General features: G+C 43.1%; 1 protein-coding gene across 6 annotated transcripts in view; it reads left to right on the top strand.

Annotated features, from left to right (window-relative positions):
- The window catches only part of PAX2 (paired box 2), an 85510-nt gene extending 69869 nt beyond the window's left edge, over positions 1-15641 (top strand). For 2 of the 6 annotated variants that reach the window (XM_052798621.1, XM_052798622.1), the window contains exons 8-11: positions 3293-3502; positions 7232-7333; positions 13324-13410; positions 14724-15641. In XM_052798621.1, the coding sequence (XP_052654581.1) occupies positions 3293-3502; positions 7232-7333; positions 13324-13410; positions 14724-14845 (521 nt within the window). In that variant the 3' untranslated portion in view covers positions 14846-15641. Of the gene's footprint in view, positions 1-3292; positions 3503-7231; positions 7334-13323; positions 13411-14704 lie in introns of all 6 variants that reach the window. The other 4 variants (XM_052798625.1, XM_052798628.1, XM_052798626.1 and 1 more) reach the window with 3 other exon arrangements.
- Positions 15642-24640: the final 8999 nt, after the last annotated feature.

Raw genomic sequence — 24640 nt, 5'->3', positions numbered from 1 at the left:
GGGACACCCCCCAAGACACAGACAAGCCAGTACAGCACAGCTCCACAGCTTGCTGGCACTAGCAGGACTTGGGATAGGAAAGGGCAAGTTCTCTATCACAAATACGAAAGAATTAGAGAATGGAGAAAATCAGAAGTGAAAACAAAAAAGGTGCAGCTGAAGTTTGAGGTGGTTAAAATGAAAAATGAGACTGTGCCGTTCACAGGTGGATAGATAGATCAATCAATTGATCTTGTCTACACTGACACACTTTGGAGCTATAATTCACTGCTGGGGCAATTATTCCAGCATAGCAGTGGCAGGAGTTATATCAGAGACAGAATTCAGGTACTTTTAGTCAGGGGAGAGTTGGACAACAAAGGAGTAAAAACTGGTAAATGCCATCCGCCAGTAAAGATACATGGGATGTAAGTTATGTCTGTGCAGTTGCAGAGCATAGAGGGAAAGATAGACAGATAGATAAATAGACACATAAAAGTCTGAGTTTTGGTTGTGCAATCATTCGCTGTCTGACCTTATCCTTGCCTCCTCTCCACTACTCTTAGAGGGAAGAGTGTTTAGCATTATTATGTCCCAGTCTCTTTGCCATGTTACTGCTGACTTCTTTATCCCCCGTACTGAGTAAGTAGTGCTGCCTCTGGAAGGTGCGAGGAATTTTTCTTCATAAGCCTTGATGTGTTCAAGAGAGGGCTGGGCTCATCTCCACTGTGAGTCTGACAGGGGCTTTAACAGCCTCACAACACCAGGACAAATAGCTCCTGGTCCCTTAACCCTTCTCAGCTTTGCAAGGCAAGGCCTAGCACTGTTGTTCCCATTGCAAGGGCTTTAGACAGTCTTTCAGGCTGAAATCCTCTCCGTGGTGGCTGGGCAGAGCGGAAATCCAGGGGCTGGATCAGATTGGCCTAATGCTACAGCAGCTTAAGCAGTCTGTTTTACCAGAGATTATGGTTTCACTTACACAGAGTGCCTGAAAAATGCTGTGGTTTAGGAAGGATTATGGCTGAAAATTCCATGCTTTAAAAGAGAAATAAAGCAGGGGAGGGACTAGGAAACCCAATGTGCATGGGGGCTGTGCAAACAGGATTAACCTCAGCCCATAGCACCTCTTGCTTCTGCCCACCCACGCTTCCCGTGTCCATCTTCTTCTCTTCCCTTTCCTCCCCAGTGGCTCCCCACACCTGCTCTCTCTTGCACAGTATGGAGAGCTGAAAAAGGAGTATGGAAAATGCCCAGGACCAAAGTGTCCCTAGTTTATTTAGGTATGACTGTCAAATGACTTCCTTGAAAAATGTATCACTTCACTTGCAGCCCCTGAAAGCCGGGGTACTTTTGGCCCACTGCCTGCAGATAGATCTGTTCATCCAAATTATCCAGTATCAACATTATTTGGATAAAGGCTTCAGCCTGCTGGTGGTGACTCTGCCTGTCTGGCCTGAAGGTAAATCTGTGCAATCCTTGCCATCTGATGACAGAGGATGCAGCAGAAAAATAGCTTTGGGGGTTCTCCATCTACAGAGTCTGGCACTGGCAAGCGAAGGCTCACTGGTAGGATTGTAGGATAGTATATAGTTGTAAAAAGCAGAAGCTGGGCACTGATGTGCTGCCTACTCTAGTGCCTTTAATTAACTGTGCAACAAGAACCAGATACTCCAGCTTCTATTCCCCATATCCTCCACAAAAGGTCCTTGCCAAACAGAGCTTCCTATAGCAAAAAGGGAGAAGAAATTACCATCCTCAGCATACCAGAGACTTCACATAAGTAAACTAAATAAAGAGGAACTGTACGCCTTTTGGCCAGCGCTGATCCTTCCCCATCAACTGAACCATGAACATATGTCCTTGCTGCAAAGGAGTCTCAGTGATCAGAGAACTTTGCTGGCCATCTAGGTTAGAGGTATTTGGAGGAGAACACAGATGGCAAACTATCATTTTTGCCAGGTAGCAAACCTTTAGGAAACAAATGCCTCAGGATAAACAGCGTTCACAGATAGAAACTGCCCAGCCCTTTATTGTCTAGGTGAGCATTGCAGCTCGCAATAAGGTGCCTAGAGTTAATTAAGCCACTTCTACATTAACAAAGTCAGATTTATGGCCTAATTATATGTCACATTTATATTTATCTTTATAAATCAAAACCACCAGAACTAACTTATTTCATAGGCCATTGGCAACACTTGCCATCATGGCAGAGAGATGGCTTTCATTTATTGGGTTTAATTTGTTTACCTGAGGGTGGATGGTTTGCTAGATGATTTGGATCAGATCTGATCACATCATCCATACTTCACTTTCAGGTGTTCAAGTACAGGATTCTATTACTGCTGACCCAACAACAGTGGGTGTTCTGGAGTACCCATGCTTTAGGTCACAGGGTTCTCCAATTCCTAAACCTCTTACTTGGCAGCCAAGTTAGGAGCATTTGCAAAGCTGTATCTATTGTGCCTATGCAAATCTGCACATCAGAAATGGAGGTCCAATGCAAACAATGAAAATGAGATCTTTTCTAAGTCCCCCACATTTCTTTTCCCCCATTATATCTCTCTGTCAAGGTATCTGGCAACACTATACTCTGGGAACAGAGTCAGTACTGACTGCTTTTATGGTTAAAGCTCCAAAGTGTGCCACTGTGAACAAGATCAATTGATTGAATATCTGTCTATCCACCCATTAATTGCACAGTCCCATTTTTATTTTAACCACCTCAAACTTAAGCTACAACTTTTTTGTCAAAGATTTTATGGAGTTTGGCTTGAGAAGCTTTAGCCGTTACACCAAGTATTCTGTTTAATAGATGCTCATAACAACGCTGCTCTCGTGGGGAGGGCCCAACTGTGTTAAGCGTAGCATCTTCATGCACCCTCGGCCAGTGAGTGAAAGCAGCAGGAAAGGGAGCACAGAAGCTTCAGAGCACTCTTCTCCTTCCCAACCCTACGCTTTTTCCTGTCCTTCCTCTCCTGCATGTTCCCTCCCTCACCTCTCCTTTTCCTGCATCCCATTCCTCCCATCTGCCACTGCACTCCATTCTCCTAATCCCCTGCTGCCCCTGCAGAGGCACCCCTGCAGTCAGAGCCTAGCCCCCGGGTGCAGATGCTGCTGTTTTCTCAGCACTGGCTCCTCTGATCTACTCCTAACCTTTTTATTTTTATTTTTGTTTTTAAATTAATTTCCCTGTAGATTTTAACCACTCCATTTTCATTTACCCATTTTGTTCTTCCTCTCCTCCCTTCCCCACCCTCCTCTTCCTCCCCCTGTTCCCTTTGTCTGTCTGTGTCCATCCCTTACCCTACCACAGAAAACCTCTCCTCTCCCCTCAGTATAAAGCAAGAGCCTCATGGAGCCTCTCTCACCCCTTTCACCCCCACCACGCCGGTCGGCTCTGGGCAGGCTGATCTTCAGCCCTTCCACATGGCCCTTTCAGATGATGCGTCCACGCCTTGCTACAGTGCCTTCCTTCATCATGGTGCCCACTTTGGGCAGTCCAGCAGCCAGCCTCTGATAGCAGGTAACCGGCCTTGGCCACAAACTCAGTGGGGATGCTGCAGGCAAGGGGTTCAGTTTCGTCTGATGGGGAGACCAATAAATGCTGCAAGCTCTTTGAGTGCAAGTGGGAACCAGAGCAACCATGTTCCAGTTCTGTGTATGCAGCATGTGTTCTCAGCTCCATGGAGTCACAAAAGGATTTCATGCCTGTCCTTCATTTTTTTTAGAATAGAATGGGAAAAGAAGCTGCAACTATCTAGAAGTGACTGGGTGTCCCAGCTGGATGGGTCTGGACTTAGTATAGAAACACTCACGCAGCAAAATCCTGTGTTGCTTCAATAGCCATAATGCCCCTGAGTACACAGCAAGGGTACTGTGTGCTAGCCTAAGGTGGATGATAGCAGTTTGAATAACCTAGCCAGCTCTAGGACTGACAGGATTGTTCAGCATGGGTTGTACAAATTACTAAGTTAGATAAATACGTAGGCAGTTGGTGAGCACTGCCATAGCTACGTTGTGAGCAATATTTGAGTCACCTGGTTTGGAAGCATCAATGTGAGCTGGTGCCTTCACACAGCCGACCAAGTAGTTAAGAAACAGGGCATCACGTCTGAATGTCGAGACCAGGAAGGGTGGGTGAGAGACTATAATGTCTTACAGCCAAAGGAATACAGACCTGAGGTAGGTGGCCTTTAAGGGAAGGACAGAAGTGAAGAAACAGGTTGCAGAAGATGGCAGCACATAGGAGCAGCAGGCTGGAGGGGAGGATGGGGAGGAAGGACAAGTTTCAGGTAGGTACTAGGGGAAAATCCTGTGCAAGGTGACTGAAGCAACATTGCTGCATGAGCTCAGGGGTGGCTTGGATGAAATAGTGGGTATCATTTTAGGTGACCATTCAGGCTGTTGTCACTCCACTGTCAAAGAATGTAATTTGGGCTTTTTCAGAACAGACAAAGTCTTAGGGCAGACCACAGTTCCTTATGCTCAAGAAACACATCTTACCTCTGCCTCCTTCATGTTCCTGTATTATTTTTCTCTTTTGACCTAACATCCTCCCTTTGTCTTGTCAGGTAAGAGTTGCATTTCTAAACGTCCCTGTAGGAAAGCAGCAAGTAACAGCAGAGAAGACTTTTGTGTTCATAACCCTGTTTTGGTCTAAAGTTACTGCAACCAATAAGAGCCTTTGAGCTCTGGGCACTTCCTAAGCCAAGAAGTCTCCTGACAGACTCTCTTCAACAATATAGCTCTCTGGGGATGCAGTCATATATGACCACTCCCTAGCCTAGAAGGCACTGTGTTTCAGGAGAGGCACCTGCCTTAGGACCCTTACGGAGAATTAGACATGGGAGAAAGTGTTCAAAAGCTCAAACAATGTCACAGTGATGAAGATGCTGTTCCTCACTCAAAAGGCTCTTGGAGAAGGGAGAATAGCTGGAGTTGGAAGCATGTTATGAGCAGGATAGGTGCTAGCATTGCCATAGCCCTGGAGCACAAGAATTTAATAATCCTGTCTACCTGTTGGTAATGAGAGGAGGTAATGGAAGGGGCCTGCTTGTATGTAACAGCATTTTAAGAGTCTCTCTGTGGGACTCTTATTCATGTTGCTGGTACTGTACTTGTTTGTTACCTTCTTTTTCAAGATTGGGATTTTGACAGATGATCACTTTCCCAATGAATTTTCCACACTGAGTTTTGAACATCAGCCTGTGTGCGCTCATGACAGAATAAAAACACAGGGGCGTATGTGCATAGATCGAGTAGCAGAGTGAGTGTGTATGTGTTCCCACCTGAATGGAAGTGTCAAAATGAATTAATTTTGCCTGCTGCTACGTAATGTTCTCTCTAACTTTTCAGTGACACAGTTTTCTCACTCATCACCTGTTGTTATTTCTCAGGCTAGTCAATAAATGAAACCAAAAGAAGATGAATTTTAAGCATAAAACTTTCTTGCCTTAAAAGAATGTGAAGAAAAAAAAAAGAACTACATCTAGTAGGTGTTAATCATACAGCTTAACACACAGCTACAAATCACTAAAGGAATGATGGTGATAAAAGAGTAGACGAATGTAGAATATAAATCCCTGAGGCATTATATATTTATTTTTATCAATATTGGGGAGTGACTGGAAAGTGGCTCGGCCATTGTCTGGTAGTTCTGTGCCATTATCTAAGAGGAGGTGAGCTAGGAACATCAGCCTAATCAGAACTGATCAGGAACCTCTTCAGGGAGAAAGAATGAACTTGCATTCCTTTTTTCTTGAGCAAATCACCTCTGTAATCTTTAGTCAAGACCTGTGAAAGCAATGACACTGGTTTAGCCTACCTCCTCCCTTCAGATTAATGCTCTATGTTGATTAGTTTTTGCTTTGCTGTGTAACTGTTATGTATTTCTGATTCGCCAGCCAAGATTCATGCTTGTTCCAGGGCCCACTTTATCAGTTATCACTCTGCCACTAGTAGAGCTAAACCAACTCTTATTCTCCTTTCATTGGCATATCCCAGCACAGTTCCAGTGACTCCAGCGGTGTTAATGGGCCATACTTAACCTGTCACTTCTAAAGGCAAATCAGACTCCAGCCCTCCAGTTCAAACAGACAGGAGACAAAATTTAACAAAGGAACAAACTTCTTGGTGAGCTACAGTTCACCTAGGTAATGTGAAAGGCTTTGGATGCCTGGAACAGGCTGAGATCTCAGTAGGCAGTGTTGGAGGTTGAGCTGTAAATCTCCCAGCAGCTGTGGGGGAAAGATTATCTTAATTTATTTAGCTTTCTTTTTTTTTTTTTTTTTTTTTTTTGGTTTTGGCTTGAAACTCCCAGCAGCTTCTGAGATGATTTTAGTTCATTTAAATGCAATAAGCACTAACAGCAAATGCCCTTCTGGCTGGCCCATTTTCAGGCTAACCAGTCCAAATGAGGAAATGCCTCTGGCACCAACCAAGAAGCCTCCAGCTGCACTTCCTAAGAGATGAAAAATAAACTACAATCATCCACCCAGTCCACACCCCTCTCTACTTCTTTGGTGGAGAAAAGATATCACAACTTTAAGTATTACTAATAAAAACTTGTACCTGTGATAAAAATGAAGTGGGACTCAAACTAATTTGCATAATCCTATTATTATATGTATTACACCAGCACCTGGAAGGAGTCCAACCGGTATTGATCTCATGCTAAGCACTGTGCAAATGTACTAAAAGTGTGCCCTTGCACCAAAGAGTTTGCAGCATAAAAAGAAGCACAGAGAGGTGAAGTGACTTGCTTAAAATCATCAGCAGGTGAATGGCAGAGGTGGGAAGACAGACAGGCACAGAAAATTCTTGGATCACTTTCCAACGCCTTGCACATTGATCATGCCCTAAAGCAACATCACCACAGTTTTGGAACTGCATCCACTGCATATAGACAGGACCGCAGCTACTCTGGCAATGAATAATGCTGCCATTCTCTGTGCAGCTCAGGGCCATTTTGATTTAGTTAAAATAGATCCAAAATCTACAGTGAAACAAAACAAATTCTTTTGAGCCTCACAAAGCTAAGTTTTAACGTCCATCCTTACAGTGTGAGATCAAAAGTGCCACAATCTTCCCCCAAAATTTTCAGTGGATGCACAGCACTTATGTAAGAGAAGGCTGCACAGCACTTGCCTATCAAGTTGCTAGTCATGTGACAGTGGGACAAAAGGTGATATCAAATCAATATTGAAAGATCTTATCCCTGTTGATCACCTGTCCTGATTCTTTCCCTTTCCAGGTCGTGATATGGCAAGCACCACCTTGCCTGGCTACCCACCCCATGTTCCCCCGACTGGACAAGGCAGCTACCCAACCTCAACTCTTGCAGGAATGGTTCCTGGTAAGTCAGTCCTCAGACTTCAGTAGTGGTGCAGACATGTTTGAATGGTATACTAGCATTGTGAGAGCTTTCACTGTTGGCTTTGCTATTGCTTTGCTGACATTAAGGGCTGTTCTTTTCATAAAGAAATCATCAGGTGCCTATAACCAATGTAGCTAACAACCCTTTTTGTAACATATCTCTTTCCCCCTAGTAACTGATTCACTGCTGCTATGGGCAACTCGCTATCTATAACCTGTGGCAATTAATTGGTAATTAATTAACCTTAGTATTCATTAACTAATGTAATTATTTTCCAATGACCCGTGCAGATTATTATGTACTGCTCATGGCTTAGGATATTCAGCTATCCACTAACTTAGGGTAACAACTTACCTTCTATCTAAAGCCAGGGCATCAAACTGAAAATCATCAATGGTAATTTAATACTTGCGGGCTTGGAGACCTACTGTCCATAGCCTAAACTAGCTAAGAACTCAGCAATGATTAACAGCATTGCAGGAGAAACTAACTATTCACTTTCAACAACCAACTACTTACCCACCTCCTGTTTGTATGATAGTGCCTCCAATCCGTGAAGCTATCTACCTAATCCCACATCCAAAGGTAAACTGTTTCTTTGCTGCCCAGTGCCTTTGGAGAAATACATTCTCTTGGCATATGAATTCTCCCACTGTTTAGGGAGAAGAAAGGACCATTTACCCTAGGGCAATTGAAGAGTTTATTATCCCAGGCTCTATTCCCCACTCCTCTGATGACATTTATCCCCAGTAGATAAATGAAGAGGCAGGACTTTTGTTTCTCAGCCACAGTAGCTCAGAACTCAGAACTTCATCTGCCACTGATTTCTGTTTATGTTACTGCCCTGGGTTGTGAGTCATGAACACAGTCCATTCTGCAACGTCTGCTACTGAAGGGATGACTCCAGAGCTGAAGCAGCAGAAAGCTGAGGACAGAAAGCCCTTAAATCACTATGATATGATTTGCCAGGTCTTATAAGTGAAAAGCCTAACTTAACCCTCATCCAAATCTTGGAACAGCTAACCAAATGAACATACACTGCAGTGAGGACAGTGAAAATATCACTGATAGGAAACGTTTGCAGGTCAAAGTCTTAACATCTTTAAATGACAAATCATTGCTTATATACCATGAAGTACTGGCTAATGCCTATGGTCACGTTCCAAAGCTAACAAGCTACCTACCGCTTATGATCTTGAGGCACAACAAAATCTTGGGCTATGCTGTGAAGATGATGTGATTGACCTCCAGATCAGGAAAAGATAGTGGATTGGTCCCCTCCTTACCCCCACTTTAGTCCCTTGGTTATAGTTGACCAGCTTGCTGAACTTTTGGGGTGGTGCAGAGTTGGCAAATTTTAGGGCATCTCCTTCTACACTAAATTTTTCAGGGAGATGGTTTGGCTCCAGAATCAGAGAAGCACTAATTCAATATAAATCAATTAACTTCTCCCCCCGCCCCACCCCGTAACAGTAGGTAGACTCAGTTGTCAACATTTAAGTCAGTTATATGTCAAAACTTACAGAAGGTCATGGCATATAGAAATGATTAATAACACCAAAATAGCTGGCTCTTTGAGTAGGTACTTCTAAAAACCAGGCTTTTCTCAACTTCTAACTCTTCTCAACTTCTCAACTGTTCAGTGACTGCTGTGTAAGTTTAACATCCTCATCACAAGGATGATACTGACATCTAAACTGGGACAAAAATTTTAAGATCATGAATCACAGGGGTCACTTATCCAGGAATAGGGTATTTCAGCTCCTTGATGTGGAGGCTACTTATCCATAAGAGAGCAGTGTCCCCAAAACCACACAAATACCCCCAAAAAGAAAAAGAACAGGATGATAAAGAAAAAAAGTTGAGTTATACTTCAAAGAAAAAAAGATTATTCAAGTCAAATGGATACATTTACATTAGATCTGATGTCATGTTCAATTAGAGGAAGTTTTTCCCGTGGCCTGCTTGGGCATCCTGCAGTAGTTACTGCATCTTTCCACAGAGCATCAAGATCTGGCTGTTTCAGTCATACCCCACTGGTCAGACTCAGCCCGGCAGCCCTTCTATTCCTGTCTTCTAATGTGACTGAAGCCAACAAGCTGGAGATAAAGAGGCTTCCTGCGAAGGAACAGAAGACTTGGCTTTAATGGGTCACACTGCAGATCTCTGCAGGCACTACTCACTGTCAGGCACCAAAAGTGAATGCCTGGGGAAGGGTATAAGAGTAGAGCAAGCACATATTGGTACTTTCTCAAAAGATCTCCCAGCCTCCAACAAGTTGCAGCTCAAAGACTTCCTAAACCAGACTTAGTATCTTTCTATTTAATATGAAACACCCTCGATAGGTTTCCCCTCCACAAACTTAAACAGTGTTTCTTGAACCCATATAAGCCTTTAACATCTGTAGCAACCTATAGCAAGAAGTTCTGTAGTTTAACTACATATTGTGTGAAAACGACCTCCCGTATTTGTTCTGAACCTGCCACCTGCTAGGCTCACTTCATGCCTCATGGTTTCTGTATTGGAAGACTAAACGTGCCAAGATTTAAATACAGATACCAAGAAATACTGTTAGTAAAGGTTCCCAGAGCACAGATTGCACAGAATATAGGCCTCATGAGATCGATCCTCTGTGCTTGCTTGCAACCTCTGTTAAAGGTCCAGGTTGAACAGAGAAAACAAATATGATGTTGCCAATGGTTTGTTACATGCCCCCAAGCCAAGAAAGGTCAAGGGTCAGTGCTTTAACTACATTGGAAACAAGAAGCCAGCAAGATAACCACTCAGGGAGTATCTTTAAGAAACATACTGACACGCAAACAAACCTTATTGTCCAGATGTGAGTGAATATGAGAAAGAGCCTCTGTTTTCTCTAAAGGTGCAGAGCTAAAAATAGAACTCGCCAGAAAGCAGAATTTCCAACCCACACAAAACTCTGATTTTTTGACATTTGTTTTCATCTTGCATTGGGGTGAGGAGTCAGAATCTTGAAATAGTTCAATTTGCAAACATCAGGATGAAACATTTCAATAATGTCAACATGTTCTAGATGTCAAGACATATTAAAATAATAAAAGAGTTGAAAGGAAATTAAATGAGATGAGAAAGGCAAAATGAAACAAAACAAGAAAGTTGAAATATAATACTTTGTTTCAATTTGCAATCATTTCAGAACTTTTCTTTCCATAACTCCATTGAAGCTGACAAGCTTGTGCAAAACATTTCCATTTTGATGATACAGCATTTTCCAGTGGAAAACTGTTTCTGAGAAGATTGTTTGACCAGTGCTAACCAAAGCTGCTCTGTTCTATCCGTGACAACCTTTCACTAGACTTCTACTTGTATAGTCTAGAGAAGGGCTTGTCTCCAGTAGCAGTACATCCATGCAACACGGTCAGTCATGCATGCAAATATCTCTGAAGTTTATGTGGATGATGTGGTAAGATACATATCCTGCATTTGCCCTTGCCTGTAACTTCAGGTCCGAGGCTGTAGATGCAGATGAAAGCCAGTAGTCTCTGAGCACACACTTGAAAAAGCAGGGGTTAGTCACTCAAAGAGGGATGAATTGGGTATTATGCTCACTTAACCTATATGTCTGAGAGATGTTTCCTGAACGGGTAACAGAGCACCTTTGATCCCCGTCTCAATTCTTCCTCTTTCCCAGAAGGGCCATCAAGCTTCTGCAAACTGTTTTGGTGAAGTGAGCATCCGCTGAAGGGAACTGCAGTTTACACAGAGCAGCGTAGAGCCTGCAGAGGGCTGGTGATGGCAACGGCAGGGAGTCGTTAAACAGAATCCAATGTTGATGAGGAAATTACACTTGTTTCATTAGTGATCGGGGAAGGCGATAGCTCAGTTCCTCTTGGTCACAGTTGAGCTCAAAAGCTCATTATCCTGCTGCATGCATGCTTTCACTCCTCGTCAATAAACAGTTTCCAGTGGCTGCCCTCCCTCCTCCCCAGCTCTCCATAGCTGGGGCTCTTTCTCCTCTACTTAACCCATGCTTTAAGAACACTATAAACAGTTTAGGGTGACAACTCAGAGGAAGGTGAGAGAGAAGCCTTGAAATATCAGAACTTCTTCTCTCCATGCAGAGAAGTTATGTTTGTATGAGGCATTTCAAAGCCTCATATACTCGTTCCAGTATATCCCACAGATAAGTCACTTCAGTAGAGATAAATCTGGACTACGCATTGCTTTTTGCACTCGTATCCTATCCCGCAGCATCTTGGGTCACCTTAACAGGTTTCACCTATTCCTTCCCAGCTAGCTGTTAGGATTTGCAGTGCAGGATGTTCCTAGATATGGAAATATGCTGAGTTATTATCATTAAAACCGTATTTAGCAAGGTCTGCCAGACAAAATGAGGTTTTACGCTGAAACTAAAAACTACTGTGACTAAAATACCTTTGGATGGTGATTGGTTTTGATACATACATGTCTTTGTACTGACTATGGTTATTACCCTGAGTGTCTTTAAAAAACCTGGCTGGACAGATTCTCCTCAAGTTTAAACCAGTGCAAATTCCCTGACTTCAACTGATTTAATTTCTACCATCTGACATTCTATGGTTTCGGCTTTAACTGTCTGGTGAGGGGAGATTTGCAGAGATTACAGTATAATTAATTGACATTTCTTTGGTGATGGTATCACAGGCCTCCAGTGCGTCTTGCATTGCCTTCTTTCCCTATTCCATGGTATCTAGAAGGAACCCCAGGTGCTTTCCAAACACTTCTGTTATAACAACTCCACCCCTGTTTTCAGGGCAGACCAGAAGCTAATAGTCATGCTGTTCTTTCGCTGTCTTTTAAGCGCATAATGCCTTTCAGATGGCACTAATTGTCCCCAGTCTGTTGGTACTGCATTAAATTGAGGTTATGATCAGATAATGGCATGTTTTTACTTAACAGAGTCATACATTTTTAAGTTTTGGGAGATTTATTTATTTTGAATGCAGCACCATACCTCTTCAGTTACCAAACATAATTCCCTTAGCCCTGTACAGCCTTCTATAAAACAAGGAGACTCAGCTCCTTATGCGGAATAAAACTGCATATTTAAGAAGACTCTACAACATTCATATCTTGGGTCACAGTCTTATTAGATCCCAAAGCTCACAAGTATTTTGGTTTGGGCCCATTTTACTGAATGTGAAAAATGGAGCTGTAGCCCAGCTTGTCTTTCAGATTCAGAATAGTACCTAAAGAGCTACTCATTAGAAAATTATTTTCTGGAACTGGAATACAGCAAGTTTTCTCTGTAACTCACTAACTAAGCATAAAGGTGGGGTTTATCATATATGAATCACCTTTCTGACTAACACCATCATACAGAGTAAGAAAGAAAGAATGATTCATATGTTTTCCATTTTGTTTTATATTTAAGCCCACCCCACTCTCAGATCATTTCCAAAACTGAATGATACTCTTCTCCACAAATATGTCATCACCCTCAGTACCCTACAAACAAAACTTAGCAATATATATTGCCATCAACAGCACTGCCAGTTCCAAGGAGTTTATTGTGAGCTTGTCCTGTCAAGCTCCCATGCCTGCTGTCTTGACACTACTGGAGAACCTTAGATTTTATTTAAAAGAAAGCTGAGAATTAATTGCAGAAAAAGCTTGCATATGCAATCCTACTGCAACCTGAGAATCAGAAGTCAGAAGGCAACAAAAAATAAACCAGTATAATTATTTATTTGTATTATTGAATTTCATTATTTTAAACTAATTTCTTGATTCTGAAGAGGTCAATCTTACGATTTTTAATTGTATGGGTAAGCAACATCATGCTGAACAAACACTACAGTGTCCTGAAGGGCACAGTCCCAGCTGGGCAAGGAAGCTACGTACAGTAGTTTTCTTGCTGGCATACAGATTCAGCATGAACACGGGCTTGATGAAATAGCAAACATAAATCTTCATTCCTAACTGTATTTCACACCTTCCTTGGTTTCTTCCAGGGAGCGAGTTCTCGGGGAACCCCTACAGCCACCCTCAGTACACAACCTACAACGAGGCCTGGCGGTTCAGCAACCCTGCATTACTAAGTGAGTACCTCTTTCCGACAACACACCCCCAGCCTCGCGCTCCTTCTGTTTGTCTCTTTGTTTTCTTTTCTTTGTTTTTTTTGTTTCTGAAGATGGTTTTCAAGTATTTGGGCAGGTGAGGGGCCTTTTTCCTCACTCTCCGGTCCAGTGTCTAGATGGGTATGTACCTCATGTGTGTTTTGCATCTGTTCTGAAGCCGATTCCTCTTTCATGAGACTGTTTGGAATTCCAGTTCAGCTCTGGCTTCTTGATGGGCTGCATCCACTGTTCATTCCAGATTAGATCAGAAGTTAAATTCAGGTTCTGCTACTCTCTCAGGCAGCAATCAGCATCCATTCAAGGTCTGATTAAAATTCCAGATGAGGTTTCACTCTTCTCCCAAGCTAAACCCAGAGTCAGTTCCTGGGGATCTGGAAGTCCCATAGAAGTTCTTCCTATCGGACCAGTTGGAACAGTGTCCAGAGTGGGAGATAGGCTGCATCGCTAGGTTTATAATAGCCAATAGAGTTTTCTTGCAGGGTTATATCCAATGTGTAGTGACTAATATGCCCAGAAATAGTCAGTTTTTTTCAGAGGGAAAAAAAACTCTGTAAGACCATATCTTCTAACACAACATTTCTTTGCAAGGGAATAGGAAGAGATTTATTATATGTAAAATAAATCAGCTGTGATTATTACCTACATATTTACTGAGGTTTAACAACTGGATAATAGATGCACATTTTATTCCAGTGTTGTTAAATCTCAGTAAATGTGATCTTAATAATCAATCACTACTTAACACACATTCAATAACGATCTAGAGAGCTTCATGCCAAATGTGACCAAAATCCCAAGCAATATAACATGGTAATTTTGTTTCCTTTCTCCCCTCCTGGTTTTAAAAGTGACCCCTTATACTTTGTTAGGTGTGCTCAGAACATCTGGCCCTGACATTTTCCTTGCAGATCAGGTGTGGCCTATTTGTGCTGCAGTGCTCGCAGGCTTCCCTCTCGGCAGCTTACTGATGGTCGGAAGGAGCAAAAGGATCTCCTCCCCGTAGAGGTGCTTCAAAGCCAGAGGCCGCAGCAGCGCCTCTCCAGCGAAACGCAGCCCTCGGCTGGCTGCCGCTGATTGCCTTTCCCTAATCCCGTTAAGAGCTGAGTCCCCAAGTTCGTTCTTTTGGTTCCTTTCCTTTTCTTTCTTCCTTTCCTTTCCTTTTCAGTTCTCCTTTGTTTCTTTCTTTGATTTTTTTTTTTTTTTTTTACTGTTTGTCCTTTCAACCAGTCCATTCTTCTCCTGTGTTAACTTTCAGGTTCCCCTTATTATTATAGTGCCACATCCCGGGGCTCCGCACCTCCCACTGCTGCCGCTGCCTATGACCGCCACTAGTTACCATGGAAACCACATGAAACTGCAGGGCGACAGCTTAGGCCTCCACATTGTACCTGTCTGATCACCTCCCTCCATCCCTGGGAAGGGTGAAGAGACCTTCTCCGTTCCTCCCCACAGTCCAGTTCCTTCCTCTTCGCCACGAAGGCGCCGGACCAAGCGCTCACCGCTCAAGACTGAGACCCCCCTGCCCTCCCCCTGCCTTCCGCCCCAACCGCTCCCCCCACGCCGGGAAGAGCCTGCGGCCAAGTGGCTTCTCCTGCGGGAGCCCTCCACCACGCCTGGGCAGAGCTCAGCCACGTGAAGTCCCCTTGCCTTCCAGGACTTCAGGGGGACTGGGAAGCAATGCAGCTGGCAGCCATTGCCTTACAGGACCCCCTTCTTCTGGGAGCGGTAAGGGCCAGGGGAAGCAGGGGAGAACGCTGCTCACGAAACACTGTTCCCCAAAGATATGCTCTTCTGTGGTGGACTCTTCAACATGCGTAACCTGTGATGCTCACCCTGTTTCCCAGGCCAGAGGGAACAGTCTGGCTAGAGCAGAGAAGGCAGTACAGAGACCTGGCAATGAAGAAAAGGACCAAGTAACTACCCGCACCCCACAAGGGGTTCTCTGTGCACCTCCTCATCCCCACTCTCCAGCATGGCTTCCCCCATAGTTGGCTGCACCTCACACGTGGTGACTTTGCAGGCCAGAGCTGGGAGGAACCTCACACATACACCCACAATTTCTGTGACACACAATCAGCTCAGACAGGAGGATGGAGCAACATTTACAAACCAACCGACGAAGTGAAGAAATATATAAATAGATATATAAATATAACTGTGTTTTTATGCTTTGTCATGAAGGTCTGTAAAAAGGAAAAAAAAAAAAAGAACAAATCCCCAATTTTCTAAAAAACCCAAGCAAACAAAAACAACAAAAAAACCAAAATAATAATTAAAAAACCCTACAAAAATAAAACTCCAAGTCCCATCCCTCCCCGCCACCTGAATGGCAGACAAGTTCCTCTGACGTTTGATGCTCCTCTTTCACTCTAGGGTTTTGTTTCCTTTCTGTTTTGCACTACAATGGGATGGTGGTATTGGAGAGGATTGGATGCCAGCTCCACCCCTGTCGTCTCCTCCTCCTCCCCCTTTCCCAAATCCTGTCTCTGGGGAGCAGTGTGGACAAGTCACATCTGACAAAGTTACCAAACACATCAGTCGACAAAAAAGCACTCTGAGTCAACAAACGTTTTCCATGTCACTGGTTGGCAAACAAAGAAAACAAGCCCAGCTGCGCTCTAACTGCGCTGTGTGGTGGAAAGTGTGGGGCTTCATGTGGGCCCATCTGATTGCCCTCTGGACAGCTGAGACTGAGATGGACAAATTCAGGATTGGCTGGGATTATTGCTTGGTTCCCTAGCCCGTAGCCTCCACAACTTTTACCTTAATCCCTGTACCCGTGACGACTTCAGCTCACCCACATCCCAACTTTTGCAATTTTAGATATGCCCAACACCCATTCTCCACTGCCGGTGACAACAGCCTCATTATCTGTGCCCAACACCTAATTTCCTAACCACTATAGCCTTGCTATATGGGCCCCCTTCGATTCCCAGTCCATCTGTTCATACACCTACTAATTTATAGGCTTCCATTCAAATCCATATGCTTGCATCCTACCAGCCAGTCCCAACATACAGCCCCATCTTTTCATCTTCAATCCTGTATTGTGCACCCTAATCTTTACCCCTTATCCCAAATGCTCACCTGATGATTTTCTAGGGATTCTCTGCTCTTTTTGGTTCCCAAGTGACTGGCAAACACTGTTCTGCAAAAGGCTGTCAATAGAAATGCTTATTACTCCTGTATTGTCAGCAAACTCATAAACTGTTCCTTGCACTGACACTTCCTAAAAAATACTCAAAACATGAAGGCAGCTATAGCCTGTCCCCAGGGCATCAAGTCTGCCAAAGTAGATCCTTGTTGTTTTAGAGAGGTTTCGGATAAAACTCGTGGGCTACTGTCCATGGGCAAAGACAGGATTGAGAATCAAACCCCCAAAGGGTATAAAAGTAAACAGCGGAGCAATCTGTACAGCCAACATTATGTATAAAATCCAAAGTTCCAAGCCTCAGAGGAGATGTGGTTGTGGACTCGGTATTCTGTCTCCAAGTTTAACTTGTATGTATGAAATCCATCATCAGTAAACAGCTGTGTTGATCCCAAAGGCCCCTTTCACCTAACACTTTTAGCCCTTGCATGGCTTTAGCTGATTATAGGTCTGTGTCTTCTTTAATGGGGTGCCCAAATGATAAGGGTATTTGGGGGGGATGTTTACATAGAAGATATAGAGCTAAAATCTATTTCTGTACAGAATAAAATCAAAGAGGTTACTCCTGATCTATTAAAAGTGTCATTCTGCACGTCTTACCTCTGAGTAACCTGCTGCAAATAGCAGAGTTGTTACGCTGTTACCGAGACCAGAATTTGGCCCGTTATCTCATCGTATTCTATATGAGAAGAAAATTCTGAGTAATTTCTAAAAATTTACTTTTACCACTCCTTCTGTTTTCCACCACAGACACCAGATAGATGCTGGACCCTGTTAGTAAAGTCTCCCTTCTAGTCTCTCAGTACAGCCTGTGCTCTGCTTGCGCACCACCCAATTTCACTCAGCAGGTGGTCGGGGCAGAGGCAGTAAATCCCAGGACCAGCAAGGAGAACCTCCTGAGGAGGCTATAGAAAAGGAGACTGTCATGCCTCACACTTGGCAACCTGCAGTCCAGGGGCCACCTCGAGAGAAGCTAGCAGCTCAGAAATGCTTATTTTTATAGTGGTGTTTCACTAAACTTGAGACACGAGCTAGGGTATGAAAGCAGGATTTGGTTGGCTCACTCATGGCTGGCTTGATTTGACCCTCGGAGGGCCAAATCCACTGTTGGTGTAACTCCACTGATAAAAGAGGATTTCCACCAGGTTTTGGATTGGTCTGGAAAGTTCATAAGTATGGCATGTAGTTGGACCAGGGAAATTAAAAGGAAAGCAGAATTATGCAAAGGACTGGGCAGTCTAATCCTCTTCCACCACCATCTGTAGACCCCCATGCGAATGTACTGAATTACATTTGCCAAAGAGTTTCTTGTGTTGGTTGTTTTGATTTACAGTCGGTGGATGCATTGTAAAGCAGTATTATAGCTAAAGTCTAGTAGCTGACATGGGGATTTATGTGGTGATATTATGCAGAAGAAAACCATCAATATTCATATAGATTCCATTAGACTGGACTATGCAGGAAACGCAAAAATTCTACCAATTATTTAATATTATGTTATTTGCAAAAACAATTGCTGCTTTGTAGGAAGATAATGTGTGTAATGTGAAGGCAATTCCTCTTGTATATAAGTTCATCTTCATCTTCATCATGGTAGTTATTAAAACAGCCTCGTCTCATCCTGTAGATAAGGAACACGCTGTCTGTACTGTGCAAGTCTCGTTGTGCTCACTGAAAACAAAACGATGTGTTCAATAAAGCACAGCACAAATCCAGAACCTGAGGGAACAGCCAAACCTTGGAAGGACCCCTTCCCCAACAGGCCAACAGTTGCTTTGTTATAGGTGGAATTTTTTTTTTCTTTAAAAAAGTTTTACAGGAAAAAATGAAAAAGAATTGGAGGAAGAAATCACTATGCAAAATCTGGTGAAGTCTATGACTCACATCTCTCTCCTCCATTCTGCTGCCTCTTCCCTTTCTCCCATTTCTTTCTCACACCCTCTTTCCATTCCATTTCTATCCCTCTCTTATTATTCTTCATTCCCAATGCACTTTTCTATCCAGAGAGGGAAGAGCATTACTGATATGAGAGCAGGTATCTGGGACCTCAAACTCCCCAGTTGTCCTTGTGGCTCTAGAGAACCTTTGTCAAGTCCAATTTCCCCCCTATGCCTCCATTCCAATCTTCTGTAAAATGGGGATAACAGTAGTTCCCAGTTCACAGGGGGATTGCACAGCTGAATTAATTGGCACTGGCTCAGTGCTTTGAGATCCTGGAAAGAAAATTCTATCAAAGCGTTAAGTATTATTCTGAATAATAATTAATGTTCCAATTACATTTCTCTCTTTTCCTTCTTCTCACAAATCATTCTTCGTTTCTTTATTTTTCTTTCTTAGCTCTCCCTTTGCTTCTTTCTTCTCCTGTCATTCTTAGCTCTGCTGCTACGTTTGCTTTATCTAATGGACCAAGCAGAAATGTTGTGTGACCAGATCTCCTTCTGTCACCATTTTTTTTGCGGGGGAAGACTCTCGTGAGTTCTTAAATGCTATGCTTCGCTGGAAGCAACAGGGACCATGGCATTTAAAACTGGGCAGCACTTTTGAGTCCTGAAGCTCCCACGTCCTTTTGGCCCACGGGATGTGGGGCAAGATGGGGGGAGGGTTGCATGGGGCAGATGCGTTAAAGCTGACACCCTTGTGACCTGTAAATCTGTTGGGGAGGGTTGGTGGCAATGAGCCCTGCTGTGGAAACAGGGAGAAGCCTGCATGCTTTCTGACCCATCGGTAGCAACAATTCAAATTCAGAGTAAGACTTCAGAATTAATCACAACATGAATGTGAGGATGTTAAACAAGAAAAGGAAAACAAAAACCCTGCACCTCTTTCTCCTCTTGAGTATATAATTATATATGCACATAAAGATTTTCCTAAAGGAATGTTTGGTTTGCTGAACTGTTGGAAAAACCCCACCCTTTTGTCCCTAAGGAAAAGCACCCCTCTGGGAAAAGAAATAAGAATGATAGCTGCCCCCTTTGGCACTGACAGAATGAGGGCTTCTGAGGGACCCCACAAACACCACAGTGTGCTCCTTGGCTGGGCCCAGGATGGTGGCAAACTTGCAAAGCAGGGAGGAGGGACCAAACGATGACAATTACAGAACTGATGACAAATCCAACCATAAGCAGCTCTGCTGATGCTCTCCAGGCTAAGCTAGATGTGAGACCGTGGAGGGTAGGGGGCCAGTGCCAGGTGCAGGTTCATATCCATTCTAGGCTGCTGCAGCCACTCTTGGCTTTTCCTCATCGCTTCAGTTCTGTTTGACTCTTTTCCTTTCTCTTTTTGTGCACATGAGAAATAAAAACAATTTTTTTTTTGTATGTCATTTTTGTGGCTTCTGGCTTGTTTCTCCTTCCCTCTCCTTTTCTCTCTCTCTCCCCCTCAGCGCTTCTCTCTCCAGTGGATTCTGCTTGAGGTCTCCAGGATGTTAACGTTTGTTGCACCCAGCACCCTTTGGGCACCATGTAAACAACACTATGATTGCCAACCACCACCACGCCACGCGATGGAAGGCACTGCATGTGCTTGCAACTACCTACAATGTAATCCAGCCCCTGAGCCCCCACCAGCCACCACCACGCTCCTATTCATTGTCAGTAGGACTCCCTCTTGATCGATCTCACTCAATTGACTCCCAGTGATCCATAACACATCAGGTCTCCCCGGCTAGTTCAGAAAATCAAAATGCTGTTGGGTAGCCAGAACATCAGAAAGATGTGGGGTAACCCAGAGTCCCCTTCCCCTCTACACCTGTTTCCTCATAGCCCCAACTGGGGATGAGCAGCACCTGCTCAGCATGCTTCTAGGAGGATTTTAAGTCTTCCAGAATCAGCCCTGATGCTCTGTCAGAGCACTGTGGGGGCTGTGTGCGAGATCTCAGTAAAGGGAGGGTGGCTGACAGCTCTCAGGTCTTACACCCACTTCTCTGCTACCCTGGTTTTAGTTTCACGAAAGGCATTCTGTTAGCCTGATGTTTTATTATAGCTTGCTCTTTCCTAATCTCTGTCTGTCTTGGTCAACCAGGGGCAAAACCAAATGCGACATCATTAATAACCCATTCTCCAAGCTATTCATCGTCTGCCTAACAAAGAGCTAGGCATTATATTCAGGTATGCTATAAACATACCAAATACTGAGGTATTCACTCAATTTTTCCTCAGTCAAGCATTAATTCTTCAGGAAGTCAGATGCAGTTTAAGGTCATAGAGGCGGAGTAAAAACGCAGCGAGGAGTCAGGCTAGGCTAAATCAATTTTGCTTCTACAATTTTTAGTCATTTAAAAATATTTTCACAACAGCTTATGGAAGCCAGTGGGCCACATTTTCTGCTGGTGCATGTGTATCTTAAGGAAAGTCTCTGCAGAAGTGCAGTCATGCAGTCAAATGCTTTCAGGAAGCTTTTGCTCATCAGAGAGTTAAAACATTTCCTTTTGTTTCAGTTTATATTTTTCCCTTGCAGTATTAACAGAATACGCTGAAAATCCTTGAACAGGGCATTTACCATAAATGAAAGTCAATTTGTCGAAATCCAAACAGTCTGGAAAAGCAATTCAATTTTCACAACACTGCAGCAACACTGCCTGACAACTATCTTGGTCGGAGGCCTCGGGTTTCCAGGGTCTGCCGCCTGCGAAACAGACAGGCCTGGGATGTTGTGCAGGGATAGGCTTGCACTCGAAATCAGAACAAAACTGGATTCCAAAATTCTGAAATCTTTTATGCATCAGAATTATCTTTCTCTACTGAAGTTTAGGTGGTAAGAATCAAACAGTGGATTAATAGATGAGATCCTGGATGTTAAACTGACTGGAATCAAAGGAAATTACTAAGGTACATTTGCTGTCAGAGGTGAAAGACAGGCTAAGAATCAACAGACAGATGCACCAGAAGAAAGCAAAATGGATTTTCAAAAGTCATCCTGGTAAAATAATCTTAGAAGAAAGACTTAGAAGCTAGCACGATCATCTCATTTGTATCGCACTTAATACAGCCCAGAGAACTGCACCCTGACATTCCTGTAAGTCTCCATAACTGATAGTAGAACTATAGAAAAACTTTTGCAACTTCCAAGAACTTATATATCTTGCAAAAGGAAATACTTGCATGAAGGAGCTATTTCTACCATTCCAACTAGTATTATGTTCCTTTAATAATCCTGCATAATCAATGGGAGTTCTCCATGTGAAAATGTTGTGTGATAAAATTAAAAAGAGCACCGCAGTCTGTCTCCTAATGAGGAAAATGATATTGTAAGAGATTATGCAAGACTAAGTAAAGAAATCCTCTTTATAATTACTCTGACAAGAAAAATAAAGAAAAGTTTGAACGTTCTGAGATGATGACAACCTTTTTTAAAAATAAAAAATTCTTTAATGAGGTGTAGGCAAGGAAAGATAATACACATCTGAAGGTATTAATCAAGGTACCGGATGAATTTACTGGACACACAATCAGTACTGAAAAACTGTAAGGACCTGGGGAATGGCAAAAAAAGGAAGAACAATAAACATGGCACCAATGCTTTAAAGGAAAAAATTGATCCCGAAAACTACCATCTAGTAAATCTACACAATGATGCTTGTATCCAAAGGAAAATACTTAAAAATATTAAGGGAAGGATCAGCTCAGTAAACAAGTAGTGGTTAATGAAGATATGCACAGTAAACAGTCTGTACATAAATTCTTGTCTGCTTTAGAAAAAAAGCTGGGGGATATCCTCAGGACAGTTAACTTACATGATTCAAGAGCTGTCTGCAGTGAAGCAAAGGAAGTTTGTAGGAACCTGTATTGCCAGCCCCTTGCACTTGAAAATCATGAATCAAGTACACACAAAAATCACAAGGTTGAGTGGAAATTATGTAATTTGTATATAACACTAGATAACATTTTGCATATATGTCTATATACACATATATAAAATAAGAACAAAAGAACTTTTATTTGACTTTTAATTTTAGTGTTCTCAAGACGTCTATAGCTATACTAATTGTGCCTCTTCCACTGCAAGAGTCAGAAATTCACTTCTTTTGGTGAAAAGTGAGCATCTCACCGCATCGCAGGGACCGTGTGCTCTAGTGCTTTTGGAAGCAGCTCAAATGTCACAAGACCTGGAAATTGCCGTCTAACTCCTGGCAAGGCTGACAGAGCTGGTCTGATACCAAAGCTTGTCAAAGACTTGGGTTTTTTTCCTGCCTTCTGCTGTGTGACATTTTGGTGGAAGCTGCCCATCCAAAGCATGTTTGATCATTTCAGGTTCAAAACACTACCTGCAAATTCATTCCATAGCAGCTGCTTGGAGAAGACCTTTTTCCACTCTTCCTTATCCCTGTAGCACGAGAACCCGCTTGTCAACCCTGGCTGCTTTTTGCAACCTCTGCCTCCTGCCACCTCTTCTGCCCTTTCCCTCAAGACCTTTTCAGTGCCTTGCCAGTTCTCCTGCCCCAGGCATGTTGTCCCTCAGCATTGCCCCTCTTGGGGAAAACATGGATTCTCTGTAATCCCCCTTCCTCCTTTTCTGCCCTCTACCCTCTCAGATATAAACCTTCCCATGTTCCTTGTGATACACACTGGGAAGACCATCCTGCACCCCACATTCCCTGCTCAGGCACTATTGGCTTCTGCACACACCCCTTTCCCCCACACATTCAGAGGGCCTTCTCTACCCTTACTGTTTTCTGCTGCTCTCCACAGTCCCCTTTACTACTCTGATAGGAACACCAGGTTTCAGGACAGAGGCAACATCCATCTTTACTACAAGCAGCCTAACTTTCTGCTGCCAGAGTTTGTAAGTAAATGCTGACCAGCTGAAACTGAAACCGCCTGTGGCTTCCGTCCCTGGGGAGAAAAACTGTAAGGGACTGTCTTGACGCAATGCAACACACGGCCGTGGTTTCACTGAGAACTACACACTAGTCTTTGCTGAAGGATAACCTTTCTGTTATGAAACATAACAAAAATCGCTTCATTTCTAAATTGTCTCCTTTCAAAACATATCATTTGCATCAGAATTACACTGGCTTTGCTCCTGTGCCTGTTCAAAAGGAGACGAATCACTCTGTTTTAGAGAGACACACCGACAATGAAATATTACAAACATAATGACTTTCAGCCTGAGACCAATTTCAAACACACCCTGTTGAACACTTGTGAAAGGAAGACAAACAAAACCTACACAGAAAACCCAAAGGGTATAAGACTAACAGTGTGAAATTTCACACAGATATAGTACCTCTGTGTACAGAAGAAAGAAGCATTTTTCCTCCATGTCAGCCTCCATCAGAACACAGTTTTAACTACAGACCTGCATTTGGCACCTCCTTAATACACCAGCAATGGTTAGTTGTAGTGCCTAGCTAATGAGGCAGCTTCCACATACGCACTTTTCAGACTCATATATGGAAGTTAAATCATCATTAAGAAGCAAATCAATCCAAAGCCCCTTATTTTCATGCCCCTTTCTCTAACATCAAGATCAGTAGTTTTTGACTTATGTTTTTAGATTTTCTAGTTTATTTTTAAGGAAACTGCTTTTAATGTAACTGGGAAAAGTGAGCTTATGGACCTAGATGCATTATACTGGCAGCTATTCTTCTACTGATTGTTTTTTGGTTTTACTGTTTGCTAATTGAAAAAGATTGAAAATCACTTCTCTAGATACGCTTGAAATCTCAGAACATGACATAAAATCCAGGAATCCAAATTTCTACCAAGCAATGTCTAGCTAACAGTTAGCTGTCTAACCCATCGGGAAAGTTTATATATCCTATCCCCCTGTTAAAGCTGAGTAGAAATAGGATAATAGCTTGCTAACACTATCAGCTGAGACAACCTTTTATCTCAAGCAGACACGGTCCACACTCAGAAGTCCCAGACAGACTTTGCACAGAATCATTCTCCTTAAATGTCATGGGTTGCCTGTTTTAAATTGAAAAGTCCTAGATAAAAGAAAAGCAGTAAAAGAATTGAGCCAAGGCTGCAAAGCTGGGTACCCAAAGTTAGCAAGTGCCATAATACAGGAAGACTGGACAGAACTCTGCAGGCAACG

Source organism: Harpia harpyja, chromosome 10 (genome assembly GCF_026419915.1).
Source record: "Harpia harpyja isolate bHarHar1 chromosome 10, bHarHar1 primary haplotype, whole genome shotgun sequence".
NCBI lineage: Eukaryota > Metazoa > Chordata > Aves > Accipitriformes > Accipitridae > Harpia > Harpia harpyja.
The sequence above is the reverse complement of the archived record's forward strand: the minus strand, read 5'-3'. Positions and strand labels throughout refer to the sequence as shown.